Raw genomic sequence first — 27,307 nt, 5'->3', positions numbered from 1 at the left:
AGGTATAGACAGCAATCAGAGTATGAAAACAACATTGTTTTGGTAATGATTATGACATTTTTCCCTTGAACGTTCAATTACTTCGTTTTGATGGGGGACAATCTTTCTCAGTATAAGCCTCTCTGCATCATTTCGCTTGAAAAATCAAATATATAAAATGCATTTGCCTGCTACAAAACTGCATGTGCATCATATTTCGCTTGACCGATTTTTTCCTCATTTCCTGTAATACCGGTTGGGTGGTTACAGCAAATGTTACAAATTTCCATAGTATAACCTTTTTTCCAAAGTTGCAACGCAAACCGGTCGAACATCCGAATTATTGCACAATACCTTTGTTGTTTTGTCTCTTTGCTTTAAAATAAATAGCTGTACAAATTTTGTATTGACAAAAGTAGGTTACAGAAGAAAACAGGGGCGGTGTTAATGAAAAGACTAAACGCTGCGAAGAAACACGTTTTTAGCAGGTTTGTTCAAAGTTGATTATTATTTTTCCGCTAGTTTTCGCTGTGGAGTAAGTTAATGTACAATTATTTATACATGCAACTACGTAGCTAAATTCGGAACCACAAGGTAAAAAGTTTTATTTGTCAAATACAGAGCTGCAAAAATCAAACAAACTTATCTGCTTGGAAAAAGAAAGCATGTTAAACTGAAATGTGAAATTAAATTTGTATTTGCTGTACAACTTTTTATATATTAAGGTGCTACTGTATAATTAAATTACATATCAATATGTTTCATTATTGTCATTTCTAAAGTTATTCCAAAAAAAGGTAAAAAGACAGTATTTCAAGTGAAGAAAATACTCAAAGAAACAAGCTACATTTTTATAATAATAATATACCAAGTTTGTTGAAAACGGGTTCAAATTTCCGTCGAGCAACGTAGCTAAAAAAAAGACCAAATGCAGTAAGATATTTGTATTACAACCCAACAATACAAAGCTTGGGAAAGCGAGTAAAGAATTGACATATGCAAAAATATACAAAGGTAAAAGAGTGTTTTTGGAACTTTGGAGGGAATTAAAGTAACACATGTCAAAATAAACAAAACATTGGTGTTAAAACTAGTAAAATGGCCCTGTTTTTAAAATGATTTGAACTAATACCATAACATTTTTCCAATCTATAAACAAATGACAAAACGTTTGAAGCAGTGGGTACAAATGGTTGAATGGTGTCAATTTGAGGAATATGTACATTTTTTCACAACGTCAGACATGAGACGAACCGTATGTGTGCGCACCTTGCGTGCAAAAAGAACAATAAAAAGTGATAAAATGCACAAAACTGGTGTTGGTGCCATTTTAAAGACAAAATATAAAAATTCTAATGTCTAAAATATAAAGATATTTAAAATTCTAACGTGTGAGTGTTATTCTCTATGTTGTGTTTTTTCCAGTTTTGCACGATTGTTACTGACGTCACTGCTCGTCAGTTGTTAATGGAATTACTCCGGTAGATGGGTTTTCTCTGATCAAACAGGTTTTGCGGTTGGCAGCTTTCACATTGGCCTGCACCTTTGCTTTGGCCTTGGCCTCACTCGTCTTTTTCGGTCGTGGGACGCTCTTGATTGGTTTGGACTCGGTGCTTTTTCCCTTCGAGGTATTCTTCTTCTTTTTCTTTATGTTCAACAATAGAAGAAGCTTCTCGCGTATGATGTCATTCATGGCGCAATACAGCAGGAAGACGATGACGCCTTGAGCCCCGTTCACAAGCGCATTGATGTACAGGAAGACCTGGGAGGTGACTTCGTTTCCAATTCCTGTGAAACAGTTTAAGTGAACAATTTTCTGTTGTATTTGTTGCTTTTTTGTGGAATTACAAACAGTCAGTAAAGTGCAGTAGGTTTACCCTAAAACGCACTAGCTGTTCCATCTTTTGTTCATTAATGTTAATACAGACCTATATATCATTCCTAAATAAGTGAAAGGTTTAACGCAGGAAAAAAATGTAGCAACCAGGTAGCGCTAGAGCACCATTGTGTAAAGCTAATCGATTCCGTACAAAAGTTTAACGGCACTTAAAAATCCATGCGTAATATAAACTCGAGCCCTAATGGACTGAAAAAGATATTAACATAAACAACAGTCTTACCTGTGAAGAAAGCAATTGCCCAAGTTCCTCCCAACATCACGAAGAGAAAGAAGAGGGACTTTCCAGCTCTCGAGATGTCCTTCATGCTGTGTCCCTGATTCCGATTCTGCATCCTCTTCGAGTTGAGCATCACCACTGAAATCTTCACCACGATGATGAGATTGATGAGGAGGATCACAGCAAGCGGAGCAACGACCGTGGAGTAGAAGATCGGAGTACCGGGAGCCAACCAGCATCTGTCATACTTGGGGATGAGAACGGTTTCATTGCGATATTGCTGGCACTGGGTGAAAAAGGGTTGAGGCTCCATATGTAGTCCCAGGGGAATCCCCACAGCAAGTGATGCTCCCACAATGACGAGAGGGATTGCCCATCCTACAACGAGGAAGACTCTGTATCTCTTCTGTTCGTTCTGCACCTTGAAACCCACCGGATCAGAGGTTGCCATGAAGATGCGAACTCCCTCGACACACACCCAACATCCTTAAAAAGATTTGTTTGTGTATAAATACGCAGGGTAGTAACTTATCACAGATGATGTCAAAAAAAGATTTAATTTTACACAGTTTGTATTTTTAATCATTCGTGTGCCAATTTGTGATTGAAACTTTGTGCACATTAGTACAAACAAGCACTTGAACGATTTAAACAAGTTTACCGGAGAGTTTAATGTAAATGTAATAAAAAAATACTAGCAGACAATTAAATACTTGAAATTGCTCATAAAAAATGCAGAAGTCGATTTTATTTCAAGTTCACAACCAAACATCAATTTTTCTGCTAATTTTCCGAGTTTGAATGCATCCTATGTTTAACAACACTCTGTAGTTTGAAACTTTACACTAACCTGTGGCAAGCAAGAAGTAATGGTTGATTGCACAGTGAGCTACACAGAACTCATCATGCCTGATGGCGAGATCATGTGACAAGTTGACCGCGTGGAAAATTAGGAGTGCTACAGCCAGGTTGATCTGAACAGGAGTACGGTCGCCCTTAATAGAGTCCTTGAACCAGAGTAGAATAGCAAGCGTGATGCCGAGGAAAGCTATAGATGATGATTCAGTGGCGTAAGACACCATCTGTAACAAGAAATTGCATTAAGGCATGTTATTTCAACCCAGATATCTACGTTGTTTTAAAACTGCAAAACTTAAAAAGTGGCAAATGCTTTTCACCAAAATGTGAAAGCAAAACTACAGAGTTTATAAATTGCTGCATAGAAATCACACTCACAGATACTCCGGTTGGGATAACCACGTTCCTCACCGCCAATAGAACCGCAAACATGGTCAGGTGGTTACACGTACAATTGACGTCATTCGTCTCGGTGTCGTATGACGTCACGCAGCCGGAAGTGCTGTACAGCTTGGTGGTTTGGTTGATAAAGGCGCAAACGGGACGAAGCTTCAACGAGCTTTTGCCTTCGGTTCTCGTTGTGGCAAAGATGAGATCTTCGCAAGCCCCAGCCGATTCAGGGCGCTTCGTTCGGATGTCGACAAACCCTGGCAAAGTCCCGTTTTTACCGTAGTAGCCTGAGACCGTGATGAAGGAGACGGTTCCTGGCGAGACGAGCCTTTCTCCGTCCCCACTTGAGGCATCGCTTCTGATTGAATCGGTGACGTTGCGGGGAAAGGACATGACGGGGGTATTCAATGTTTCGTGTCTTCGTTTAATGTTATGTAAGGGAAATCGGTAATTGACGAAAGCGCTAGTGAGATTTGGGCTCGACTCAAATACTTCCTTTTTCTGTTGCGTTTGATTGTCGAAGTTTTGATGGAAAGCTGCACGCTTCCGAGGGTAAGAATCTCTCCTGGATTCACCAAGTCAGGATCGTTTATTGCCACTGTGCGAAGCTGTTGTTCGATTCCGATGAGGACATTTGGATCACCTGATGTACCAAGCACTGCGTCTTGCATCAACGCAACCACCGGAGAGAGCATCACTGCAAAGAACATTGAAATGAAATATACATACACTACATCATTGTAACACTGCACATGTTTATGGGGTTTTTGACTGCAACGTATTGAACTCGTATTGCGACATTTATATTATTAATTCATGCATGGTTTTGCTATAATTGCATTCCTGTGGTGAATCAAGGACAAGTGTACATGTCTGTGCCTAACGCTAATATTTATTTAAATAACTACAATATTCAAGCTGCCAGAGATGCGAAAACAAAGTATAAGGTTAGGGAAGATTGTCAGACTGTTTCGGAAAAGCGGCATTATGTTGCAGTCGTTGTGTAATAAAACGTACTTGTTTTGTTTTTATGCTGTTGTTAGGTTTTTATCTAACGCTTTTCGAATGCAATTTTTCAAGATAGTGGCAAAACAACTTACGCCAAAACAAATTAGAGGCAATCACGAAGTACATAAACATGTGCATGTTATTAATTTTTGCAAAACTTTATTCAATTCGGTGTTTCATATTGTTATACCAAGTAAAAAATACGAAAAGTTGTCGTATATTTATCAGTGCCGAGTCAAGTGATTTGCGTTTAAATTAATGTTCTGTTAGACCAACCTGAGTATTTACATGCAACATCTATGTTTGTGCAATCTCTATTGGTCCAGCGTCAGTCCACATCCCGCACTGCTGCACAGGAGTGGCCTTCGATGTTGTTGAGAGGACCAGTAATCCAATTTGTGTAAGTGGGAGGTTTGTTAGTGTAGCCATCAATGTACGAAGTTTTGTCTCCTGGGTGTGTTATGTTCTTTGTAGTCACGTCTGAAAATTAATAGGGTCATAGTGTTAAAGTCAAATCAAATTTCGGTTGAAAAGACACAAGAAGTATTGAAGTTGACGTCTGAAATGATTAAGGGTTTTTGTGTAAAAGTGAAGGGAGTTTACTTAAAAATCAAAGAAGTTTTGAAATCTCGTTGAAAAATGGTTTGAGTTTCGACTAAACGTAAAAAAAATAATTAACATCTGAAGGTCAATAAAGTTGTCGTGTAGAAGTGAACAAACATCGTTGTCTTGTGTAGAAATACATTTAGTGATAAATTTAACCAGGGCGTCAAAATATTAAATGGACGCCTATAATAAACTAAATCAACTTTTGGGGTAAAAGTATGTGGTATAGTTTACAGAGGAAGCCACCTTGATTTTATAGCTGTTTCTAGTAATGTTTTTGTTACCATTAGATTTTTACCAACAATTCAGGACAACAACATAGGTATAGTTGATATATTGTGAGTACCAAAAACTCACCTTATCTGTTTCATAGTTTATCTTGGTGCATCTTTCGTTTATTGTTTTGTGAGCAGTAAAATTAGTTAGATATGCAAAAAAGGTATTGATGTGCGTCCGCGTCCACTTACTTAAGACTAGAAACGGACTCGATGCTTTTCTTCCCAAGCAGGAAACGATGTCATTCTGTTTCTTATTGGCAATAGCAGCCGGGCCAAGGATGAGTGCAGGATTCGGTAAAGCGTAACAGCCATCGGTAGTACGCCATGATGCTGCAGCAAAGTTAGGAACGTTCTTTTTGATCATTATGAGAAATTCAGGAAAAACTGGCACGCCTTTAAACACAAATAAACGTATGTGATTATAACATAACACTTGATAAACTCGTCGTTTTCGTTTATTGCTTAATGAAACACCAAGCTTGCCGGAATTCTGACACCTATTGTGTCACATAGCTCCGGTGTTAAACGCATATCAGTAAGTTTTTAAGCAACACAAATACTAATATCTGCTGTATGCAAGTGAATAAACAGTCAATAAAAACGATTTTGGGAAATGATGAGCAACAATCAGTTTTGACCAATACGAATTTTGTCATAAAAAAGTAATTAAATCACTTGCATCAAAAATATAAAATAAATTTGTCTGTGATCTTGTATAGGACAAACAGTTCTGTGCAGTGCATACGGTTTTTCAATTTACATTTTACAAGTTTAGCCATGAAGTTATTACAATTAAGTCAACACCCATCAAGCAAGTTACCTGCTTTGAAAAACTCCAACTGAACTTCGGCAGTTTGCAGAAGGTATTGGCAGTAGTAAGCTTCTCCAGGGCAATAGTCGGTATCATGCAACGCATTTGCGGCGAAATCCCATGCCCCTGCACAGGTTTCTTGACGGAATTTTTTCCACATCTGCAAGATTGTCGCTGTAGCATTGACTGAAAGCTGCGTTTCTCCCTCGAGAAAGCAATCCACGAAATCGTCGCAAGCGTATCTTGGACAGAATAGACCTAAATCCGAAGAAACATTTTTTGTAGGAAATCAAGAAAAACAAAATTATCATTTGGAAAATGTTGGACAATATAAATGTTTTTAAATTTACCGACTTTAATTCCAACTTTTATTGTTAGGTAACAAATCGATTTAAAAAATGCTTTAGGGCAATTTAAAGCTCTACATTTAGCCATAAATATATTTATATACTTTAACACAAAAATAGATTACGCATATAGAGAAAAGAGAAATCAAAATTTGTTTACGTTTGGCTTCGTAGACTGTATTTTGAAACCTTTTAGAAATTAAAACTCCTTATCATCATCTTATAAACACACATTAACGGAGTAAATTTACCCCAGTTTGGAGCATTTAACGCACACTTGTAGGTGTAGCGAGAACTAATTCTTGAGTTAAAGTTAAATATAATTTCTTATACCTGGATTGAATTGCGACCAAGCCGATGTCAGAACCGAAAGTAAGATAATTATTACAAACAACATTTTGAATCAATGCCAGATCATATCTAAACGCTTGATTCAATTCAATTCTATTATAGCTACTCTGCCGAAAAAATATATAAACTGGTGTTGAGTAATCAATAAGTATATCTGTATTTTTAGTTTTAAATTCAATCACTACAAATCTTATTTTAGGAGTAAACAAATATAAGAAGCATTTGGGGGTTAGCTTTTCAACAACTTTCGCAGCAAACCGCAATATAGTTCAAACATCCAGTTATTTGTATACAAGCTGAACTGCTACATACAAAACTTTAAATGTGTTTAATACTTTGTGACTTTACTGTACTAAATTGTGACTTTAAATCTACATTTAGATGTTGTTGAAGCCTAATCGTTTTCGGTTATAAGTCCTAACATATTACAATTAGTTTAGCCATTAGAATTAGCAGTTAGTAACCTGTCTTTACACATCTTAACAAGTCACTACCTTATAGTAGCACAGTAGTGATCACACCCATATGCACAAAACTGCCTAATATATAGTCCAGTTAAAAATGCCTGCAAAGCAACGCAAAAACACGTTTCACATGAAACCACATTGCACAACACGAACAGAGGAGTACGCAAATCCTGTCGTTTTCCACTATTTTATTTTTCATATATGTTTTGTCATTTGATAATACCAAACGGCAGGTAGATAATATGTTGCAAACATGCAGGTCCCGATATTTTCCACGATCTGTATATCTGTTTGTTTTTCCTGTTTGTTACTGTCACTCATAACCTATATATTCAAAGTGGTGACTGTCATGAACGCACACACCTTTAAGCGGTTACCTGTATTGACTGCCACGTTTAAGACGCGGTACACGGTTATATACGAAACGTGACGTCATAACTCAGGGACGACATCTAGCGGTAAATACATACATCACAACTTCCCTTCGTTTAAATTGAACTTAACTGACGTCTCGAAGGGTAAGGATTCACAATAACATTCAATGGACGTAAATGAACACGATTACGCCGATACAATACACCATCACTAGTTTTTACAAGATAAGAGCGATGAGATAACTGTTTTTCTATAGTTCCTTGTTGATCCCATAGTTTGTTTTGGGTATTGTACAGTTTTACAGGAGTGTTCACTTGTAATTGCAGCATGTTTCTTGTTCCCCTGTCATAATACTTCTTTTGTTGTTTTCTTTCTTTTCCAAACGGACGGCAAGTTGAACTTTTTAACGTTTCGATATCCAGGGGCATCGTGTGTCTGATTTGCCGACCCATGAGAAGCTGTGCAGGTGATTTTCCGCAAAGGAGGGGAGCACTCCTAAATATTAACAAACTTTTGTTAAAATCCTGTACACTGGCATGAGCTTTTTTAAGTAGTTGCTTCGTTGTCTGGACACTCCTCTCAGCCAGTCCGTTAGATCGTGGATAATGTGGACTCGAGGTTAAATGAAGAAAGCCCCATTCCTCGGCGAATTTTGCAAACTCCTCACTAGAAAACTGAGGACCGTTATCACTAATAACAGTTTCGGGAATTCCAAACCTGGAAAAAATAGTTTTCAAACCACTTATAACAGACGCCGCAGAAGTTGTAGTCAACGGGGTTACTTCTGGATATCCGGAGTAGTAGTCCACTGTTACCAAAAACATTTTTCGGTTCCAATAGAACAGGTCAGTTGCCACTTTCTGAAACGGATAAGAAGGAGCTTGGTGAGGTTCTAACGGTTGGCGTTGTTGCTGTGACCTGAATTTTGCACAAATGGCACAGGAAGAAACCAAACCAGATATGTCGTTGGATAACCCAGGCCAATATATACTTTCCCGAGCTCGTCCTTTGCATTTTACTTCACCCAAATGGCCTTCATGCACACGTTCTAAAAAATAACTGCGCATAGACATTGGAACAACTATTCGAGATCCACGAAACAAAATACCGCAGAAAAGAAAGTTCATTTTCAACAACAGAAAGTTCATTTTTGACATCCCAAAAGGGTTTTGCTAAAACAGGACAAGCATGCTTATGTAAAGGCCAACCATTATTTACAAGACGCATTACAATTTGCAACTGTTCGTCACATATGGTTTTACTTTGTAACTTTTGTTTAACTAATGGCATACAAGCAATAGCGGATACAATTAGATCTACATATTCACATACACTGTGACAAGAAAGCGATTGAACGGACACACTGTTCTCCACACATCTTGATAACAAATCAGCTGTGTGCATGAATTTACCTGGAGTAAACTCTGCGGTGAAATGAAATCTTTGCAACCGGATCACTAGACGTTGAATGCGCAACGGACAGTTATTTAACTCCTTGAGAAACAACGCTATGAGAGGTTTGTGATCAGTTTCTACCACAAATTTCTGACCATAAACATACTGATAAAATCTTTCACATGCAAAGGTGATAGCAAGCAATTCCTTTTCAATTTGTGCATACCTTGTTTCAGCGGTTGTTAAAGCTCTTGCCGCATAAGCCACTGGCTGCCACATGTTGTCATGCTGTTGCAAAATTACAGCTCCAAGTCCATGTTTAGATGCGTCTGCCGAAATTTTGATCGATTTCTTGGGGTCGAAAAACCGAAGTACTGGGGCAGTTGTGACCAGCCGTTTTAAATTCCTCCATTCCATTTCGTGTGCTTGCGTCCACTCCCAGTTGCTCCGTTTATGCAATAACAAACGCAAAGAAGATGTTTTAGTAGACAAGTCGGAAATGAAACGACCTAGGTACGTGACCATTCCCAAAAATTTCAGCAAGTCACCCTTAGACTGAGGACGCTTTAGTTGCTCTATTGCATGAACTTTATTTGGATCAGGTTGAACACCTGAAGCACTAACAACTTCACCAAGAAAAGTAATCTTGTCTACACCGAACACACATTTTTCCTTATTGAGTTTCAGATTATTGCGTTGCAAAACCGTTAACACATTTTTAAGCCTCATGTCATGTTCCTGCTTAGTTGAACCCCAAACCACAATATCGTCCATAGACGTTACAACGCCGTTCATGTGTTCAAACATCATGTACACCAACTTGTGAAACACTTCTGGAGCAGAACAAATGCCGAACGGCATGCGCAAAAATCTATACCGTCCAAACGGGGTGTTAAACGTACAAAGCTTAGAACTATCTTCATCCAACTTTACTTGCCAAAACCCAGACAAAGCGTCGAGTTTAGAAAATACTTTAGCATTTGAAAATTGACTCATAATTTCTTCTCTAGTCGGAAGACAGAAATGCTCACGCAAAATTGCTTTATTTAAATCTCGCGGATCTAAGCAAACTCTTAGTTTTCCGTTTTTCTTTTCTACTATTACAAGAGAGTTCACCCACTTAGTTGGTTCTTCTATTCTTTTGATTACTTGCATGCTTTCCATTCTTTGTAGCTCCTGTTGTAGTTTGTTTTTGAGTGCAAATGGAATTTTTCTGCTGGGACGGACTACGGGACAAATTTTGTTATCGGTCTTTATTCGGTGACAACCTGGAACACAACCCAACCCTTGAAATAAATCTGAAAAGCTGGACAGCAAATTTTGTTCGTCACTGACAATCGGTTCCAGTCTATTTATTAGGCCAAGAGTTACTGCTCCATTTAATCCTATAATAGGCAATGCATTAATCTCCACAACAACAAATGGTAGAGTAAATGAATGCTCTCTGTATTGAAGTGTTAAACTAATTGTCCCACAAACTGGAATATGGTGGCCAGTATATGAGATCAATCGAATATTAGTAATAGAAACATATGGACGTCCCTGAAGTTTTTGAAAATCATTTCGTGACAAAATATTTACTTGGGCTCCCGTGTCTATCTTAAAACGAAGTGTACATGAAAGCACAAAAATGTCAACAAGCCAATCTTTTGGTGAACTAGTAGTACTTACAGATTGCATGTTGTACGTCTGAATTGTATCCGCGCGTTGCGCTTGCGGGTGATTAGCTGCACTGCAACATCGAGCGAAGTGGTTTCTTCCACCACACTTCAAGCATCGCCTTCCCCAGGCAGGACACGCTCTGACGTCATGTCGCAAGGCACAGAATCTGCAAAATCGAGGCGCTGGTAATTGATTACCACGTGGTTCGCGTTGAACAGCATCCAAGCTACAACTTGTAGAATTTGTTGATCGAAACATTGTCATTTGCGATCTTACTGTTTCGTTTGTTATGCACATTTTAATAGCTTTTTCAAGCGTTAGTTCCTCTTCCCGCAGCAAACTTTGACGAAGTTGAACACACTTGATACCAATAATAATTTTGTCTCGGATTAATGAGTCGCAAAGTTCACCGAAATCACAGCTTTTAGACAGTTTTTTTAAATCGGTTATAAAAACATCTATTCTTTCACCATCATTTTGATTTCTAGAAAAAAAACCTGTATCGCTCGCTGGTGATATTCTTCCTCGGACAACAGTAGCTTTCGAAGGCATTGACCACAGTTTCAAAGTGCATTTCTTGTCCTTCTTCAAATTTAAATGTTGAGTGGATGGTTTGACCTTGCTCTCCCAACACGTGGAGCAACATAGATGTTTTAACTTTTGCAGCCTTTCCGTCATAACCAACAGCTGTCAAATAAAGCCTAAATCCCCTGATAAACTTAACCCAGTTTTGTGACACATTGCCACTCCATTGCATAGCTTCAGGCAGTGAGAACGAACCTTCCATTTTATAAAACCACTTCTGACACCATGTCATGAACGCACACACCTTTAAGCGGTTACCTGTATTGACTGCCACGTTTAAGACGCGGTACACGGTTATATACGAAACGTGACGTCATAACTCAGGGACGACATCTAGCGGTAAATACATACATCACAGTGACATCATGGTGCACAAAATGGTCACGATGTCTTTAGCTGAAATTAATGGAAAATCACCTACAATGGATATCAGTCTACAAATCCCTCTACGTTTAAATGTTGAGCAAAGGTTGTTTGAATGCAATGAGTGTACAAAATTGTTTCGATGTCTTGCCACGAAAAATAAGCTAGAAATCACCCGCATTAGATCAATGATACGCTTGATTTAATGATATATAAACATTAAAGCTACCATTAGTGTAGACCGAACTGTTAAGTACGACTTCTGTAGAAGTTGACTGGATAGGGTACTTAGAATAGATTACCTTGGCTGAATAGACATTTCAGTGACTCTACATTGTCGCCATGCATTCGGTGACCAATAGCTCGTTAAAATGAAAACAGCCATCGGGAGTGCGCGATGATGCTTCAGCAAAGTTCGAAACGTTCTTTTTTTCGTAATAAGGAAATCAGAAGTTAATATTATGCATGGACTTGTATGTGCTGTTAAACGCTTATACTTAGTCAATTAGCTTTGTACAACGACGCTTTAGCGTTGCTTAGTTGCCACATTTGTTTCCTGTGATAAAACTTTTTACTATATTTGTGAAGTACATGATATTTTCGGTCTGTATTACCATTAATAAACATAAGGCGAACAGCTAGCTAGTACGTTTGGGGATAAACCAATTGCACTTTACTGACAGTTTTTATTTCTCTTTTTGCAGGAATCGGAAACGAAATCACCTCCGAAGTCTTCCTTTACCTCAATGCGGTTGTGAATGGCGCTCAAGGTGTTATCGTCTTCCTGCTGTATTGCGTCATGAATGACGTCATACGCGAAAAGCTCCTTCTATTGTTGAACATAAAGAAAATGAAGAATAATTCCTCAAAGGGAAAGAGCGCCGAGTCCAAACCAATCAAGAGCGTCCCACGACCGAAAATGACGAGTGAGGCAAAGGCCAAAGCAAAGGTGCAGACCAATGTGAGAGCTGCCAACCGCAAAACCTGTTTGATCAGGGAAAATCCAACTTCCGGCATAACACAAACAGCAAATTACTAGCAGTGACGTCACCAGTGGTCGTGTGAATTTTGTCACGTGCTTTTATATAAGGATTTTTTATTTGTAAAATAGTCACCTGGACCCGAACACAGCAAAAGTTTGTTCAGACATTAGAAATTAAACTAATCATCTTTGACATAACGGCAATAACAGATGTGTGCATTTTGCACGTGTTTTTTCTACTTTCAATTTTGTCAAAGAATTAATTACATTTTTATAAACTTTTAGAGCAGCACGATACGCACATATTCGGTTAATTAGATTTTGACGTTGTGTTAAATATGCATTCTTTAAAACGACACTATGTATTCTTTGTAACGACATCTTGTCTTTGTAACATAAACGCTTTCTTAACTGTTTAATTTGTCGGTATTATCTTATTAATTGGCTTGGTGAACGATAATTTTTAAGTATAATTCTTAAAACATCGCAATTTCCGTGTTGTAACACCAACATCTGTCTTGAATATTTTGCTTTATCGCTATAACATGTTTTCTGTTTCTTGAGAGATAAGATTTTGTTGGTTTTCGCAGTGTTGTATTTGACTCATAAAACTTTTTACTTTCGTTTTGAGTTTCGCTACAAAGTTTGCATGTAAGAATCATTGCACATTAATTGACTCAATTTTCAATCAATTTTGGCGCCAAACACAAAAAAATTTAAACACGTGTTTCTTAGTAGCGTTTAAACTTTTGTATACAGTCACGTCTTTTTCTTATCATACATTTGTCAATACAGGTCTTTGTACAGCTATTGATTTGACAGCAATGAGTTTTATTTTGATACAAAACAGCAACAAGAACAATAAAACATAGAATTGTTCTAAACAAAATTTTAAAAAAGATCCTGAGTGACCACTGACCACATAAACAACATATAAAAAGTGTAAAAACTCTCAATGTTTAGATAGTTGGTAATACTTGTTTGTGTATAATATGTTAGTATAAAATCAATACTGTTGTCAAAAGTTGTAAATTTCTACTTATCGAACGGTATTTAAACATCGATGATAAAGCTATAGATGACAAAAATAGAAAAAAGCCCAGTGTGTAGTTGTCAGTCTAGATCAGTGGTTCTTAACCTTTTTTCCTTGCTGCACCCCTTTCAAATCACCAACCAATTTTCGCACCCCCTTACAAATCACTAACCAATTTTCGCTCCCCCTTCTGTAATTGCTTAAATAGAATTGACCTAACCAACCTTAATGATTCAGCATCCCCGCACCCCCTAGGAACAGTTCTCGCACCCCTTGGGGGTGCGTGCACCCCAGGTTAAGAACCCCTGGTCTAGATTGAGATCTGGGATTCTAGGCTACATTAAATTTTAGTAAATTATGACTTCACATACACTCAAATATGCCATTGAAGGTTTGGCATCTAACAAATAGAGGTAACGAATTAAAAAATACCAACAAAGACCTAAAATAGGTTTGGCTGTAAAAAAATTTGTATTACAAACGCGATTCAAATGTAAAAACATCTTGGTATATTGTGGTGCTTCATCAGTACTAAACAACAAAAATGTATATGATAAAATATTATGACAACAGAAGTTGAAGCTACTAATATTTGTTTAAAAGCATTACGTAACAATTGCAATCTGAAACAAATAAAATCTACATGACAAATATATCATATAACATAAATAATCACTGTACAAAAACAACAAATTTTTTAAGTCAATGCAATGTAGGTAATGATGTGAAGACCTTGCTCTTAAATTCTCGATTACTTTTTCTGTGGTAGATAATCTGTATCAGTTTTAGTTTTTATGTATTCAACTTTTTTCAAGAAACGAATAAATAACATGCATTTGCCTGCCGCAAAAATGCATTGGGCACTTATTTAATTTGACCGTTTTAAACCTCGTTTCCTTTACAAATTTTTAATGTATAACCTTCTTGACATAGTTGCAACGCGAACCGTCGAATTTCAGAATTATTGCACAATACCTTTGTTGTTCCGTCTCTTTGGTTTCAAATCAATATCTGTACAAATTTTTTATTGACAAAAGTAGGTTACAGAAGAAAACAGGGATGGTGTTAATTAAAAGCCTAAACGCCATGAAGAAATACCGGTTTGTTCAAAATTGAATTTCATATTTTCGCTAGTTGACGCTGTGGAGTAAATTACTGCAGAACTATTTTTACATGCAACTATGTAGGTAAATTTAAAATCAAAGTAAAGAGTGATATGTTTCAAATGCAAAGCTGCAAAAATAAAAGCAATTATCTGCTTAAAAAAGAAATATGTTATAAAGTGAAATTAAATTTTAGTTGAAACTGTAGCTATAAAGTGCAATTAAATCGCATGATAAGAGACAAGCTACAAACATTGACGAGAAAGAGATTGACAAAGAGACAAGCTACAAACATTGACGAGCATTTGTGCAACAGTTCATAATAATATGCCAAGTTTGTAGAAAACGGGTTCAAATTATACTCAAACCATGTGTGTTAACATTTTACGTCAACCAAATTAGCTAAAAAACGACCAAGCGCACGAACATATTTTCGTTAAAACTCAACAACACAAAGCTTGGACAAGCGCATGATGGATTGAAGAGAGATTTTTCGGGGATTTTTTTGGGGGGATAAAAGTAACACATGTCAAAATAAACAAGACAGATATTAGTGTTGAAATTAGTAACATTGTGCTGTTTCAAAATGAAATAAACAAATATCCAAAAAATTTCCAACCTGTTAAACAATGACAAAATGAGCGATGCAGTGTGTAAAAATAGTTGAATGGTGTCGATTTGAAGAACATGTACATTTTTTCATAATGTTTCGTACCTTACAATGAACCGTATTTGTGTTCATTTTGCGGGCAAAATACAAAATAAAACGTGCTAAGATGCACAAAACTAGTAATGACGCTACTTGAAACATTATTTTCAAATTCTGATATCTAAAAAATAAGATATTTAAATTTCTAAAGTGTGTGTGTTTTATTCTGTATATGTTGTGTGTTTTGTCCAGTTTTGCACGACTGTTACTGACATTACTGCTCGTCAGTTGGTGATGGAATTATTCCGGTAGATGGGTTTTCCCTGATCAAACAGGTTTTGCGGTTGGCAGCTTTCACATTGGCCTGCACCTTTGCTTTGGCCTTGGCCGCACTCGTCTTTTTCGGTCGTGGAACGCTCTTGATTGGTTTGGACCCGGTGCTCTTTCCCTTCGAGGAATTCTTCTTTTTCTTTATGTTCAACAATAGAAGGAGCTTCTCTCGTATAACGTCATTCATGACGCAATACAGCAGGAAGACGATGACGCCTTGAGCCCCGTTAACAATCGCATTAATGTACAGGAAGACCTGGGAGGTGACTTCGTTCCCAATTCCTGTAAAAACAGTTTAAGTGAACAATATTTTATTGTATTTGTTCGCAGCATTGGCTGGTGTTTTTTTTGTGGAATTACAAACAGTCAGTAAAGTGCAATAGGTTTACCCTAAAACGCACTAGCTGTTCCATCTTTTGTTCATTCCAGTTAATACAGACCTATATATAATTCCTAAATAAGTGAAAGGTTTATCACAGGAAAAAATTGTGGCAACCATCAGGTAGCGCTGGTGCACTATTGTGCAAAGCTAATCGATTCCGTACAAAAGTTTAGCGGCACTTAAATATCCATGCCTAATATTAACTCGATTCCTAATGTACTGAAAAAAAAATGAACATAAATTGCACATAGTCTCACCTGTGAAGAAAGCGATTGCCCAAGTTCCGCCCAACATCACGAAGAGAAGGAAGAGGGACTTTCCTGCTCTCGAGATGTCCTTCATGCTGTGTCCCTGATTCCTATTCTGCATCCTCTTCGAGTTGAGCATCACCACTGATGTCTTCACCACGATGATGAGATTAATGAGAAGGATGACAGCAAGAGGAGCGACGACCGTGGAGTAGAAAATCGGAGTACCGGGAGCCAACCAGCATCTCTCATACTTGGGGATGAAAACAGTTTCGTTGCGATATTGCTGACACTGGGTGAAAAAGGGTTGAGGCTCCATGTGTAGTCCCAGGGGAATCCCCACAGCGAGTGATGATCCCACAATGACGAGAGGGATTGCCCATCCTACAACGAGGAAGACTCTGTATCTCTTCAGTTCATTCTGCACCTTGAAACCTACTGGATCAGAGGTTGCCATGAAGATGCGAACTCCCTCGACACACAGCCAACATCCTTAAGTAGATAGAATCCATTAATCGTGCACAAATACGCAGGGTTGTGACTTATTACAGAAAATTTTAGGTGTTTTGTACTTCTTGGAATTTGTGTGTCAATTTGTGATTAAATTTTCTTACAAATTCATAAAAAAAGCTTTTTTCAACTTCATACTGTATGCATGGTAAACAAATGCATGATTTAAACGAGTTTAATTAAAATGTAGTTGTGTGTAGAAGAAATATTCGCAGGCAAGTAAATAATTGAAACTGATTGAAAATAAATGCTGAAGCCGACTGAATTTCCGCAACCAAACATGGATCTTTTCCGTTTCTGGTCCGTGTTAAAATGCAACTGATATGTAACAACACTTAATAATTTGTAACTCAATACCAACCTGTTGCAAGCAAGAAGTAGTGGTTGATTGCACAGTGAGCTACACAGAACTCATCATGCAGGATGGCGAGGTCATGTGACAAGTTGACGGAATGGAAAATTAGGAGTGCTACAGCCAGGTTGATCTGAACAGGAGTACGATCGCCCTTTACACTGTCCTTGAACCAGAGTAGAATAGCAATAGTGATGCCGAGGAAAGCTATGGATGACGATTCAGTGGTGTAAGACACCATCTGTAGCGACAAATTGCATTAAGAGATGTTGTTTCAGCCCTGATGTTTATGTTGTTTGAAAACTGCAAAACTTAAGAAGTGACAAATGCTTTTTCACCAAAAATGCTAAGCTACAGAGACCATAAATTATTTTTTAGAAATCTCACTCACAGATACTCCGGTTGGGACAACCACATTCCTCACCGCCAATAGAACCGCAAACATGGTCAGGTGGTTACACGTACAGTTGACGTCATTGGTCTCCATGTCGTATGACGTCACGCAGCCGGAAGTGCTGTACAGCTTGGTGGTTTGGTTGATGAAAGCGCAAACGGGACGAAGTTTGAGTGAGCTTTTGCCGGAGATGTTTTTTGTGGCAAAGATGAGATCTTCGCAAGCCCCAGCCGATTCAGGGCGCTTCGTTCGGATGTCGACGAACCCCGGTAAAGTCCCGTTTTTACCGTAGTAGCCTGAGACCGTGATGAAGGAGACGGTTCCTGGCGAGACGAGCCTTTCTCCGTCCCCACTTGCGGCATCGCTTCTGATTGAATCGGTGACGTTGCGGGGAAAAGACATGACTGGGGTATCCACCTTTTCGTCTTCTTTTTTTCTGATCGGTTTCAAGGACAATCGGTAACTGACGAAGGCGCTAGTAAGATTTAAGCTCGCCTCCAATACTTTATCTTTATCTTTGCTGTCGACAATCGTGGTGTTAATGGAAAGCTGCACGGATCCGAGGGTAAGAATCTCTCCTGGATTCACGAAGTCGGGATTGTTTATTGCCACTGTACGAAGCTGTTGTTCGATTCCGATGAGAACATTTGGATCACCCGATGTACCTGCAACTGCGTCTTGCATCAATGCAACCACCGGAGAAAGCAACACTGCAAGATACATCGAAATAAAATATACATACACTACATTATTGTAACACTGCACATGTTTATGGGCATTTTGACTGAAACGTATTGAACTGGTGGTTTTGCTATAACTACATTCCTGTGGTGAATCAAGAACATATGTGTATATGCCACTAGCTAATGCTGATAAAAAAGAATCATTACTATTTATTTCATGTAACCAAATTTCACAAAACAGACAATGTGCAGACAAATTATGACGTTAGGTGTGGTGCTTATTGCCAGACTGAGTCAGAAAAGCGGTACGTGTTATGTTATAGTTGTTGTGTAGTAAAACGTATTTGTCTTGTTTTTATGCTGGTGTTAAGTAGTTTGGTTTCAATTAATCTTGATTAAACGAACCTGAATAGTTACATGCAACATCTATGTTTGAGCAATCTCTGTTGGTCCAGAGTCCATCTGAAGCTCGCACTGTCGCACATGCGTGGTCCTTGGTGTTGTTAAGAGGACCGGTAATCCATTTGGCGTAAGTGGGAGGTTTGTTAGTGTAGCCATCAATGTACGAATTTTTGTCCCCTGGGTGCGTTGTGTTCTTTGAAGTCACGTCTGAAATAAATAGGGTTATTTTGAAATAGTCAAATCAAATCTGGGTTGAACAGACACAAGAAGTATTTAAAATCTCCCCAAAAATGTATTGAGTCTTAACTAAACTAAAAATGCAAATAACATGTAAAGGTGAATAAAGTTTTTGTGTAAAAGTACAAAATCGTTCAGAAGTCTTTGCATTTAGTGATAAATTTAACCGATGCGTAAAAATATTAAATGAACTAAATCAACTTTTGGGAAAAGTATGTAGTATGGTTTTCAGAGGAAGCCGTCTTGATTATACTTTTGTTTTTTGTGACGTTTTTGTTCTGTAGTTTATCATGCTGCAACTTTCGTTTATTGTTTTGTTTTCAGAAAAATCAGCTGTATATGCAAAAAAAGGGAAACATGTGCATCAGTGTTTACTCACTTAAGACAAGAAACGGGGTCGATGCATTTCTTCCCAAGCAGGAAACGATGTCATTCTGTTTCTTATTGGCAATGGCGGCCGGACCAAGAACGATTGAAGGATCCGGTAAAGCGTAACAGCCCTGTGGGCTACGCGACGATGCCCAGTGAAAGTTTGGAACGTTCTTTTTGACCATGATGAGGAAATCAGGAAAAACTGGAACGCCTGCGAACACAAATGAAACTTGTGAGTTTAACCGTTGATGAACTCGTCGATTTTGTTTCTTTCTTGATGAACCACCAAGCCTGCAGCAATTGAGATGGCCATGGTGCCAGGTAGCTGCTGGGTGAGATGCATAAGTCGGTGATGAGATTTTGTGCAAAAATTGCCAAATTAATACTGACGATTAAAACGATCGCGGGAATTTATGGGTTAATATAAACTCATCAGCAGTTATTTTGACAAAAACAAATTGTTTTATTAAAAAGTAGAACAACAACAACACTTGTAATCATTTAAGCAAGGATCAAGAATGTAACGCTAATTTGTATAAGTTTTGGTGAGGGCAAACTGTTCCTGGGGTGCAGGGCAAACTGTTCCTGTGGTGCAAGGCAAATTGTTCCTGTGGTGCAGGGCAAACTGTGCTGTTCAGGCGTTAACCAAGTTACCTGTTTTGAGAAACTCCAGCTGAACTTCGGCCGTTTGAAGAAGGTATTGGCAATAGTAAACTTCTCCGGGGCGAAGGTCTCCACCATCGCTTCGTGCGGCGAAATCCCATACTGTTGGACAGGTTTCTTGTCTGAATCGTCTCCACAATTGCAAGATTGTCCCGGTAGCATTGGCTGAAAGCTGCGTTTCGCCCTCGAGAAAACAATCGACGAAATCGTCGCAAGCGTATCTTGGACAAAATCGGCCTAAGTCGAAAAAAACAACTTTTAACAAAATAAAATTTTCAGTCGTTAAATATTAGACGACAAAAATCACCTGGAACAACCTGCGACCAAACCGATCTTACAACCGAAAGCAAGATAATTTTTACAAACAACATCTTGAATCAATACCAGATCAAAACCTGAATGTTGAACGTGAATAATGACCTGACAAAAAACAAAACTTCGTGTCAAGTGATCATTAAAATTGACCCTTAAACTTTTTCTGACTAGCACCAGTAAAACCACAATTAAAATCATTTTAGGCTTTGGTAAAACTTAACTGGTAAGTATGCTGTCGATTTTACACATTGGCAAGAAAAATCACTTTTGCTTGATGTACGGACATATTTGGGCTAAGGTTTCTTATTACTTCTTAACGCACCACAGCCTTAAAGAATCGTGGTAGCAATCTGACCACACCCATCGAACGTATCTGCCTAACATACCAACCAATTAAAATGCCAAAGCAACGCAAAAAAACGTTTTATCTGTTATGAGACCAAACTGCACAACAGCAATGACAGACGAATACTCAAATCCTGTCGTTTTCCACGATTTTATTTCCAATCTATGTTTTCACCTTTGTAAGACACATACGTCATTTAGATAATATGTTACAGACATGTAGATCCCGAAATTTTCCACGATCTGTGGTTCTTCCATATGTTACAGGTATAAGCTGCATGTTAAATGTGCTGTCTTCAATGTGCACAAAATAGTCATGATGTCTTTAGCTGAAATTAATGGAAAATCACCTACAATGGGCATCATTCTGCAAATTCCTCTTCGTTCAGATGCTGTGCAAATGTGGTTTTGCATGTAATGAGTGAGCCCAAGGCAAACTTTATACCAGGGTTGTTGTTAAATAACACATAATATACCAAAAATATAGCGTGCATATCACAGAAGTGCATAAAACATAATCACTTTGTTTATGCGGCTGGTTAATCCAGTGGTTCCCAACCTGGAGTTCGCGGACACCCAAGGGGTCCGTGGAGGCAAATATTTTTAGTATCATCAATCTGTATTTTTTTTATCATACTTTTGTCAATACAAGTCTTTGTACTGTTATTGATTTGACAGCAAAGAGTATAATTTTGACACAAAACAGCAAAGAGATCATGAAAAAATAGACTTTATTCTAAACAAATTTTTGAAAAAAAGATCCTGAGCGCAATGATCACATAAACAACATATAAAAAGTGTAAAAACTCGCAATGTTTAGCTAGTTGGTAATACTTGTTTGTGTGCAATCTGTTAATATAAAATAATTTCTGTTGCCAAAAGATGTTGAATTTCTACTCATCGGACGACATTTAAAACATAAAAAGGGTATAGATGACGATAGAAAAAAGGCCAAGTGTGTAGTTGCCAGAAGTTGTCAAAGCCAAGCGTATAGTTGTCAATGCAGATTGGTATCAAAGCTACAATAAATTTTAGTAGATCACGACTTCACATACACGAAAGTTTTTAATTGAAGGTTTGCCGACAACTAAATAAGGATTACGAATTTTAAATACGAACAATGACCGGAAAAAGGTTTGGTCTGTAAAAAATCTGTGTTGCAACCGCGACTCAAATGTAAAGCATTGTGGTATACGTTACTGTGTTGCTACAGCACAAGATAAGCTACAAATACAGTCTACACCAGTGGCTCTCAACCTTTAATGGACTGTGGCCCCCTAAAAGTATATTTTGGGCCTCGCCCCATTTCAAATAATATTTTAAGATTTGTGGTCCTCCGGCAAAAATATTAAATGGTAAACTCGTGTTGAAATTTGGTATTAATTTCAAGTCGAATGGATTAAACAACCAACTGTAATCTTGACAAACCTCAATATCGATAAAGAGTGGTAGGGAATAAAGATATTTGCAACACACACTCAATTCTGCCCATTGAAAAAGAAAAAGACTCAGTGATTTTTAGTGGCTGTTTCTGGTGAGGCTACACCCGTGGACCCCCGGATTACAGCTCGTGCCACCCCTGGGTCCGAGGGCCCCGGTTGAGAACCACTGGTCTACGACAATAAAAATCCACATAAAAAATAGTATTTAACTTAGAACAATAACATAATATTTCTGCTAATGATAAATTAAACCCGAAAAACAACATACACAACATTTCGAATAAAAGTTAAATTGATAAAAATAATTAGCAAAAAAATAAAAATAAAAGTGTATTCATGCTTACAATAGATCAAATCGGTCTAAAAGCAAAGTATTTGTGCTGATGACACTACTTTTTGGGGAAGTTTAGTTTCAGTGTGCATAATTACTTCGAGGTATAGACAGCAATAACAGCATGAAAACAACATTGTTTTGGTAATGATTATGACATTTTCCCCTTGAACGTTCGATTACTTCGTTTTGATGGTGGACAATCTTTCTCAGTATAAGCCTCTCTGCATCATTTCGTTCCAAAAAGTAAATATATAAAATGCTATTGCCTGCTACGAAAATGCATGTGCATCATATTTCGCTTGACCGATTTTTTCCTCATTTCCTGTAATACTGGTTGGGTGGTTACAGCAAATATTACAAATTTCCATAGTATAACCTTTATCCTAAAGTTGCAACGCAAACCGGTCGAACATCCGAATTATTGAACAATACCTTTGCTGTTTTGTCTCTTTGCTTTCAAATAGCTGTACAAATTTTGTATTGACAAAAGTAGGTTACAGAAGAAAACAGGGGCGGTGTTAATTAAAAGACTAAACGCTGCGAAGAAACACGTTTTTAGCAGGTTTGTTTAAAGCTGATTATTACTTTTCGGCTAGTTTTCGCTGTGAAGTAAAGTTAATGTTACAATTATTTATACATGCAACTACGTAGCTAAATTTGGAAACAAAGTAAAAAGTTTTATGTGTCAAATAAAGAGCTGCAAAACAACAACAAAAACTTATCTGCTTGGAAAAAGAAAGCATGTTGAACTAAAAAGTGAATTAAATTGGTATTTGCTGTACAACTTTTTATATATTTAGGTGCTACTGTATAATTAAATTACATATCAATATGTTTCATTATTGTCATTTATAAAGTTATTCAAAAAAATTGTAAAAAGACAGTATTTCAGGTGAAGAAAATACTCAAAGAAACAAGCTACATTAGAAATTGACGAGGATTTGGGGGGGGGGGGGGAACAAGGTGACATGCCCCCCCCCCCCCCCCCCCCTTCAAGAAATTTTGACCGGCTGTTTTAGTATTAGTATTTATGTTCATCTTGCGTGCAAAAAGTAAAATAAAACGTGATGAGATGCAGAAAAACGGTAACGACTCTACTTGAAACATTATTTTCAAATTCGAATGTCTAAAAAATAAGGTGTTTAAATTTCAAACAAGTGTTTGTTTTATTCTGTATGTGTTGTGTGTTTTGTCCAGTTTTGCACGAATGTTACTGACGTTACTGCTCGACAGTTGTTAATGGAATTATTCCGGTAGATGGGTTTTCCCTGATCAAACAGGTTTTGCGGTTGGCAGCTTTCACATTGGCCTGCACCTTCGCTTTGGCCTTGGCCGCACTCGTCTTTTTCGGTCGTGGGACGCTCTTGATTGGTTTGGACTCGGTGATTTTTCCCTTCGAGGTATTTTTCTTCTTTTTCTTTATGTTCAACAACAGAAGGAGCTTCTCGCGTATGGTGTCATTTATGACGCAATACAGCAGGAAGACGATGACGCCTTGAGCCCCGTTCACAATCGCATTGATGTACAGGAAGACCTGGGAGGTGACTTCATTCCCAATTCCTACGAAAACAGTTTAAGTGAATAATTTTTTATTGTATTTGTTCGCAGCGTTGGCTGGTGTTTTTTTTTGTGAAATTACAAACAGTCAGTCCAGTGCAATAGGTTTACCCTTAAAAGCACTAGCTGTTCCATCTTTTGTTCATTACAGTTAATACAGACCTATATATAATTCCTAAATAGGTGAAAGGTTTATCACAGAAAAAAATTGTGGCAACCAGGAAGCGCTAGAGCACCATTGTGCAAAGCTAATCGATTCCGTACAAAAGTTTAGCGGCACTTAAATATCCATGCCTAATATTAACTCGATTCCTAATGTACTGAAAAACATGAACATATACTGCACATAGTCTTACCTGTGAAGAAAGCGATTGCCCAAGTTCCTCCCAACATCACGAAGAGAAAGAAGAGGGACTTTCCAGCTCTCGAGATGTCCTTCATACTGTGTCCCTGATTCCTATTCTGCATCCTCTTCGAGTTGAGCATCACCACTGATGTCTTCACCACGATGATGAGATTAATGAGAAGGATGACAGCAAGAGGAGCGACGACCGTGGAGTAGAAGATCGGAGTACCAGGAGCCAACCAGCATCTCTCATACTTGGGGATGAGAACGGTTTCATTGCGATATTGCTGACACTGGGTGAAAAAGGGTTGAGGCTCCATGTGTAGTCCCAGGGGAATCCCCACAGCGAGTGATGACCCCACAATGACGAGAGGGATTGCCCATCCTACAACGAGGAAGACTCTGTATCTCTTCTGTTCGTTCTGCACCTTGAAACCTACTGGATCAGAGGTTGCCATGAAGATGCGAACTCCCTCGACACACAGCCAACATCCTTAAGTAGATAGAATCCATTAATCGTGCACAAATACGCAGGGTTGTGACTTATTACAGAAAATTTTAGGTGTTTTGTACTTCTTGGAATTTGTGTGTCAATTTGTGATTAAATTTTCTTACAAATTCATAAAAAAAGCTTTTTTCAACTTCATACTGTATGCATGGTAAACAAATGCATGATTTAAACGAGTTTAATTAAAATGTAGTTGTGTGTAGAAGAAATATTCGCAGGCAAGTAAATAATTGAAACTGATTGAAAATAAATGCTGAAGCCGACTGAATTTCCGCAACCAAACATGAATCTTTTACGTTGATGATCCGTGTCAAAATGCAACTGATATGTAACAACACTTAATAAATTGTAACTCAATACCAACCTGTTGCAAGCAAGAAGTAGTGGTTAATTGCACAGTGCGCCACACAGAACTCATCATGCAGGATGGCGAGGTCATGTGACAAGTTGACGGAATGGAAAATTAGGAGTGCTACAGCCAGGTTGATCTGAACAGGAGTACGATCGCCCTTTACACTGTCCTTGAACCAGAGTAGAATAGCAATAGTGATGCCAAGGAAAGCTATGGATGACGATTCAGTGGTGTAAGACACCATCTGTAGCGACAAATTGCATTAAGAGATGTTGTTTCAACCCTGATGTTTATGTTGTTTAAAAACTGCAAAACTCAGGAGGTGACAAATGCTTTTTCACCAAAACTGCTAAGCTACAGAGATCATAAATTATTTTATAGAAATCACACTCACAGATACTCCGGTTGGGACAACCACATTCCTCACCGCCAAAAGAACAGCAAACATGGTCAGGTGGTTGCACGTACAATTGACGTCGGTGGTCACGATGTCGTATGACGTCACGCAGCCGGAAGTGCTGTACAGCTTGGTGGTTTGGTTGATAAAGGCGCAAACGGGACGAAGCTTGAGTGAGCTTTTGCCTTCGGTTCTCATTGTGGCAAAGATGAGATCTTCGCAAGCCCCAGCCGATTCTGGGCGCTTCGTTCGGATGTCAACGAACCCCGGTAAAGTCCCGTTTTTACCGTAGTAGCCTGAGACCGTTATGAAGGAGACGGTTCCTGGCGAGACGAGCCTTTCTCCGTCCCCACTTGCGGCATCGCTTTTGATTGAATCAGTGACGTTGCGGGGAAAAGACATGACTGGGGTATCCACCTTTTCGTCTTCTTTTTTTCTGATCGGTTTCAAGGACAATCGGTAAGTGACGAAGGCGCTAGTGAGATTTAAGCTCGCCTCCAATACTTTATCTTTATCTTTGCTGTCGACAATCGTGGTGTTAATGGAAAGCTGCACGGATCCGAGGGTAAGAATCTCTCCTGGATTCACGAAGTCGGGATTGTTTATTGCCACTATGCGGAGCTGTTGTTCGATTCCGATGAGAATATTTGGATCTCCCGATGTACCAAGCACTGCGTCTTGCATCAACGCAACCACCGGAGAGAGCAACACTGCAAAATACATTGAAATGAAACAAACATACATAACATCATTGTAACACTGCACATGTTTATGGTTATTTTGACTGAAACGTGTTGAACTTGTAATGCGACATGTATATTGTTGATTCATGCGGAACACGTGTTTTAACATGCCTAGTTTTGGTATAGGTGTATTCCTGTGGTAAATCAAGTACATGCCAGTGGCTAAAGCTAATGATGAAAAAGAATCATTAATATTTGTTTAAATACCTACAGAAAACTCAAGCTGACAGGTATGCACAAACGACTAATAAGATTATGGGGATTGCTCATTGTCGGACAGTTTCGGAAAAGCGACATTATGTTACAGCCGCTGTACAATAAAACACAGTTGTCATATCTTTTGTGTTGTTGTTACGTTTTAATCTGAAGCTTCTAATGTTTTAGGTTTAGGAAAATCTGATTTAATTTGTTGCTTCATATTGTTTTAATTTTGTTTTAATTAATCTCTTATTTTACGAACCCGAGTAATTACAAGCCACATCTATGTTTGAACAATCTCTGTTGGTCCAGAGTCCGTCCAGAACCCGCACTGCCGCACAGGCGTGGTCCTTGGTGTTGTTAAGAGGACCGGTAATCCAGTTTGTGTAAGTGGGAGGTTTGTTGGTATAGCCATCAACGTACGAGTTTTTGTCACCCGGGTGTGTTTTGTTTTTCGCTGTCACGTCTGAAAATCAATAGGGTTGTCTCAATTGAAAAGACACAAACAAGCATTAAAGTTACGTCTAAAATTAATTAGGGTTTAAAAAGGTTTTGGTAGTAACAAAATCAGTTGCATACGCAAAAATGTTAAAACTACATCAGCGTTTACTTACTTAAGACCAAAAACGGACTCGATGTATTTCTTCCCAAGCAGGAAACAATGTCATTCTGTTTCTGATTGACAATAGCGGCCGGGCTAAGAAGGACTGAAGGGTCTGGTAAAGCGTAACAGCCCTGTGTAGTACGCGATGATGCTTCAGCAAAGTTCGGAACGTTGTTTTTTATCATTATGAGGAAATCAGGAAAGACTGGAACGCCTGTAAACCATCAAAAGAAG

General features: G+C 38.3%; 2 protein-coding genes and 1 pseudogene across 3 annotated transcripts; all 3 read right to left on the bottom strand.

Moving 5' to 3' along the window:
• Window positions 1-914: 914 nt before the first annotated feature.
• Window positions 915-5,627, bottom strand: LOC145231580 (adhesion G protein-coupled receptor L4-like; annotated as a pseudogene). Its single transcript, XR_013860787.1, has 6 exons — window positions 5,426-5,627; window positions 4,629-4,832; window positions 3,333-4,041; window positions 2,947-3,178; window positions 2,100-2,582; window positions 915-1,767 (listed from the first exon to the last, which is right to left on the bottom strand). The product of XR_013860787.1 is annotated as an adhesion G protein-coupled receptor L4-like (transcript).
• A 10,006-nt stretch (window positions 5,628-15,633) lies between these two features.
• LOC145214198 (adhesion G-protein coupled receptor G7-like) lies at window positions 15,634-19,451 on the bottom strand. The gene is made up of 6 exons (XM_080082689.1): window positions 19,277-19,451; window positions 18,664-18,867; window positions 17,573-18,285; window positions 17,191-17,422; window positions 16,329-16,811; window positions 15,634-15,971 (listed from the first exon to the last, which is right to left on the bottom strand). The coding sequence occupies exons 1-6, from the start codon at window positions 19,449-19,451 to the stop codon at window positions 15,634-15,636; spliced, it is 2,145 nt and encodes a 714-aa protein (XP_079938815.1).
• A 4,134-nt stretch (window positions 19,452-23,585) lies between these two features.
• LOC145209042 (adhesion G-protein coupled receptor G7-like) lies at window positions 23,586-27,258 on the bottom strand. The gene is made up of 6 exons (XM_080079290.1): window positions 27,084-27,258; window positions 26,732-26,935; window positions 25,526-26,238; window positions 25,144-25,375; window positions 24,282-24,764; window positions 23,586-23,928 (listed from the first exon to the last, which is right to left on the bottom strand). Exons 1-6 carry the CDS (start codon window positions 27,256-27,258, stop codon window positions 23,588-23,590), a joined length of 2,148 nt encoding a protein of 715 aa, XP_079935416.1. The 3' UTR covers window positions 23,586-23,587.
• Window positions 27,259-27,307: the final 49 nt, after the last annotated feature.

This window comes from Phallusia mammillata, chromosome 1, assembly GCF_965637545.1.
Source record: "Phallusia mammillata chromosome 1, kaPhaMamm4.hap1.1, whole genome shotgun sequence".
NCBI classification, from domain to species: domain Eukaryota; kingdom Metazoa; phylum Chordata; class Ascidiacea; order Phlebobranchia; family Ascidiidae; genus Phallusia; species Phallusia mammillata.
This window is presented reverse-complemented; position numbering and strand designations above follow the sequence as displayed.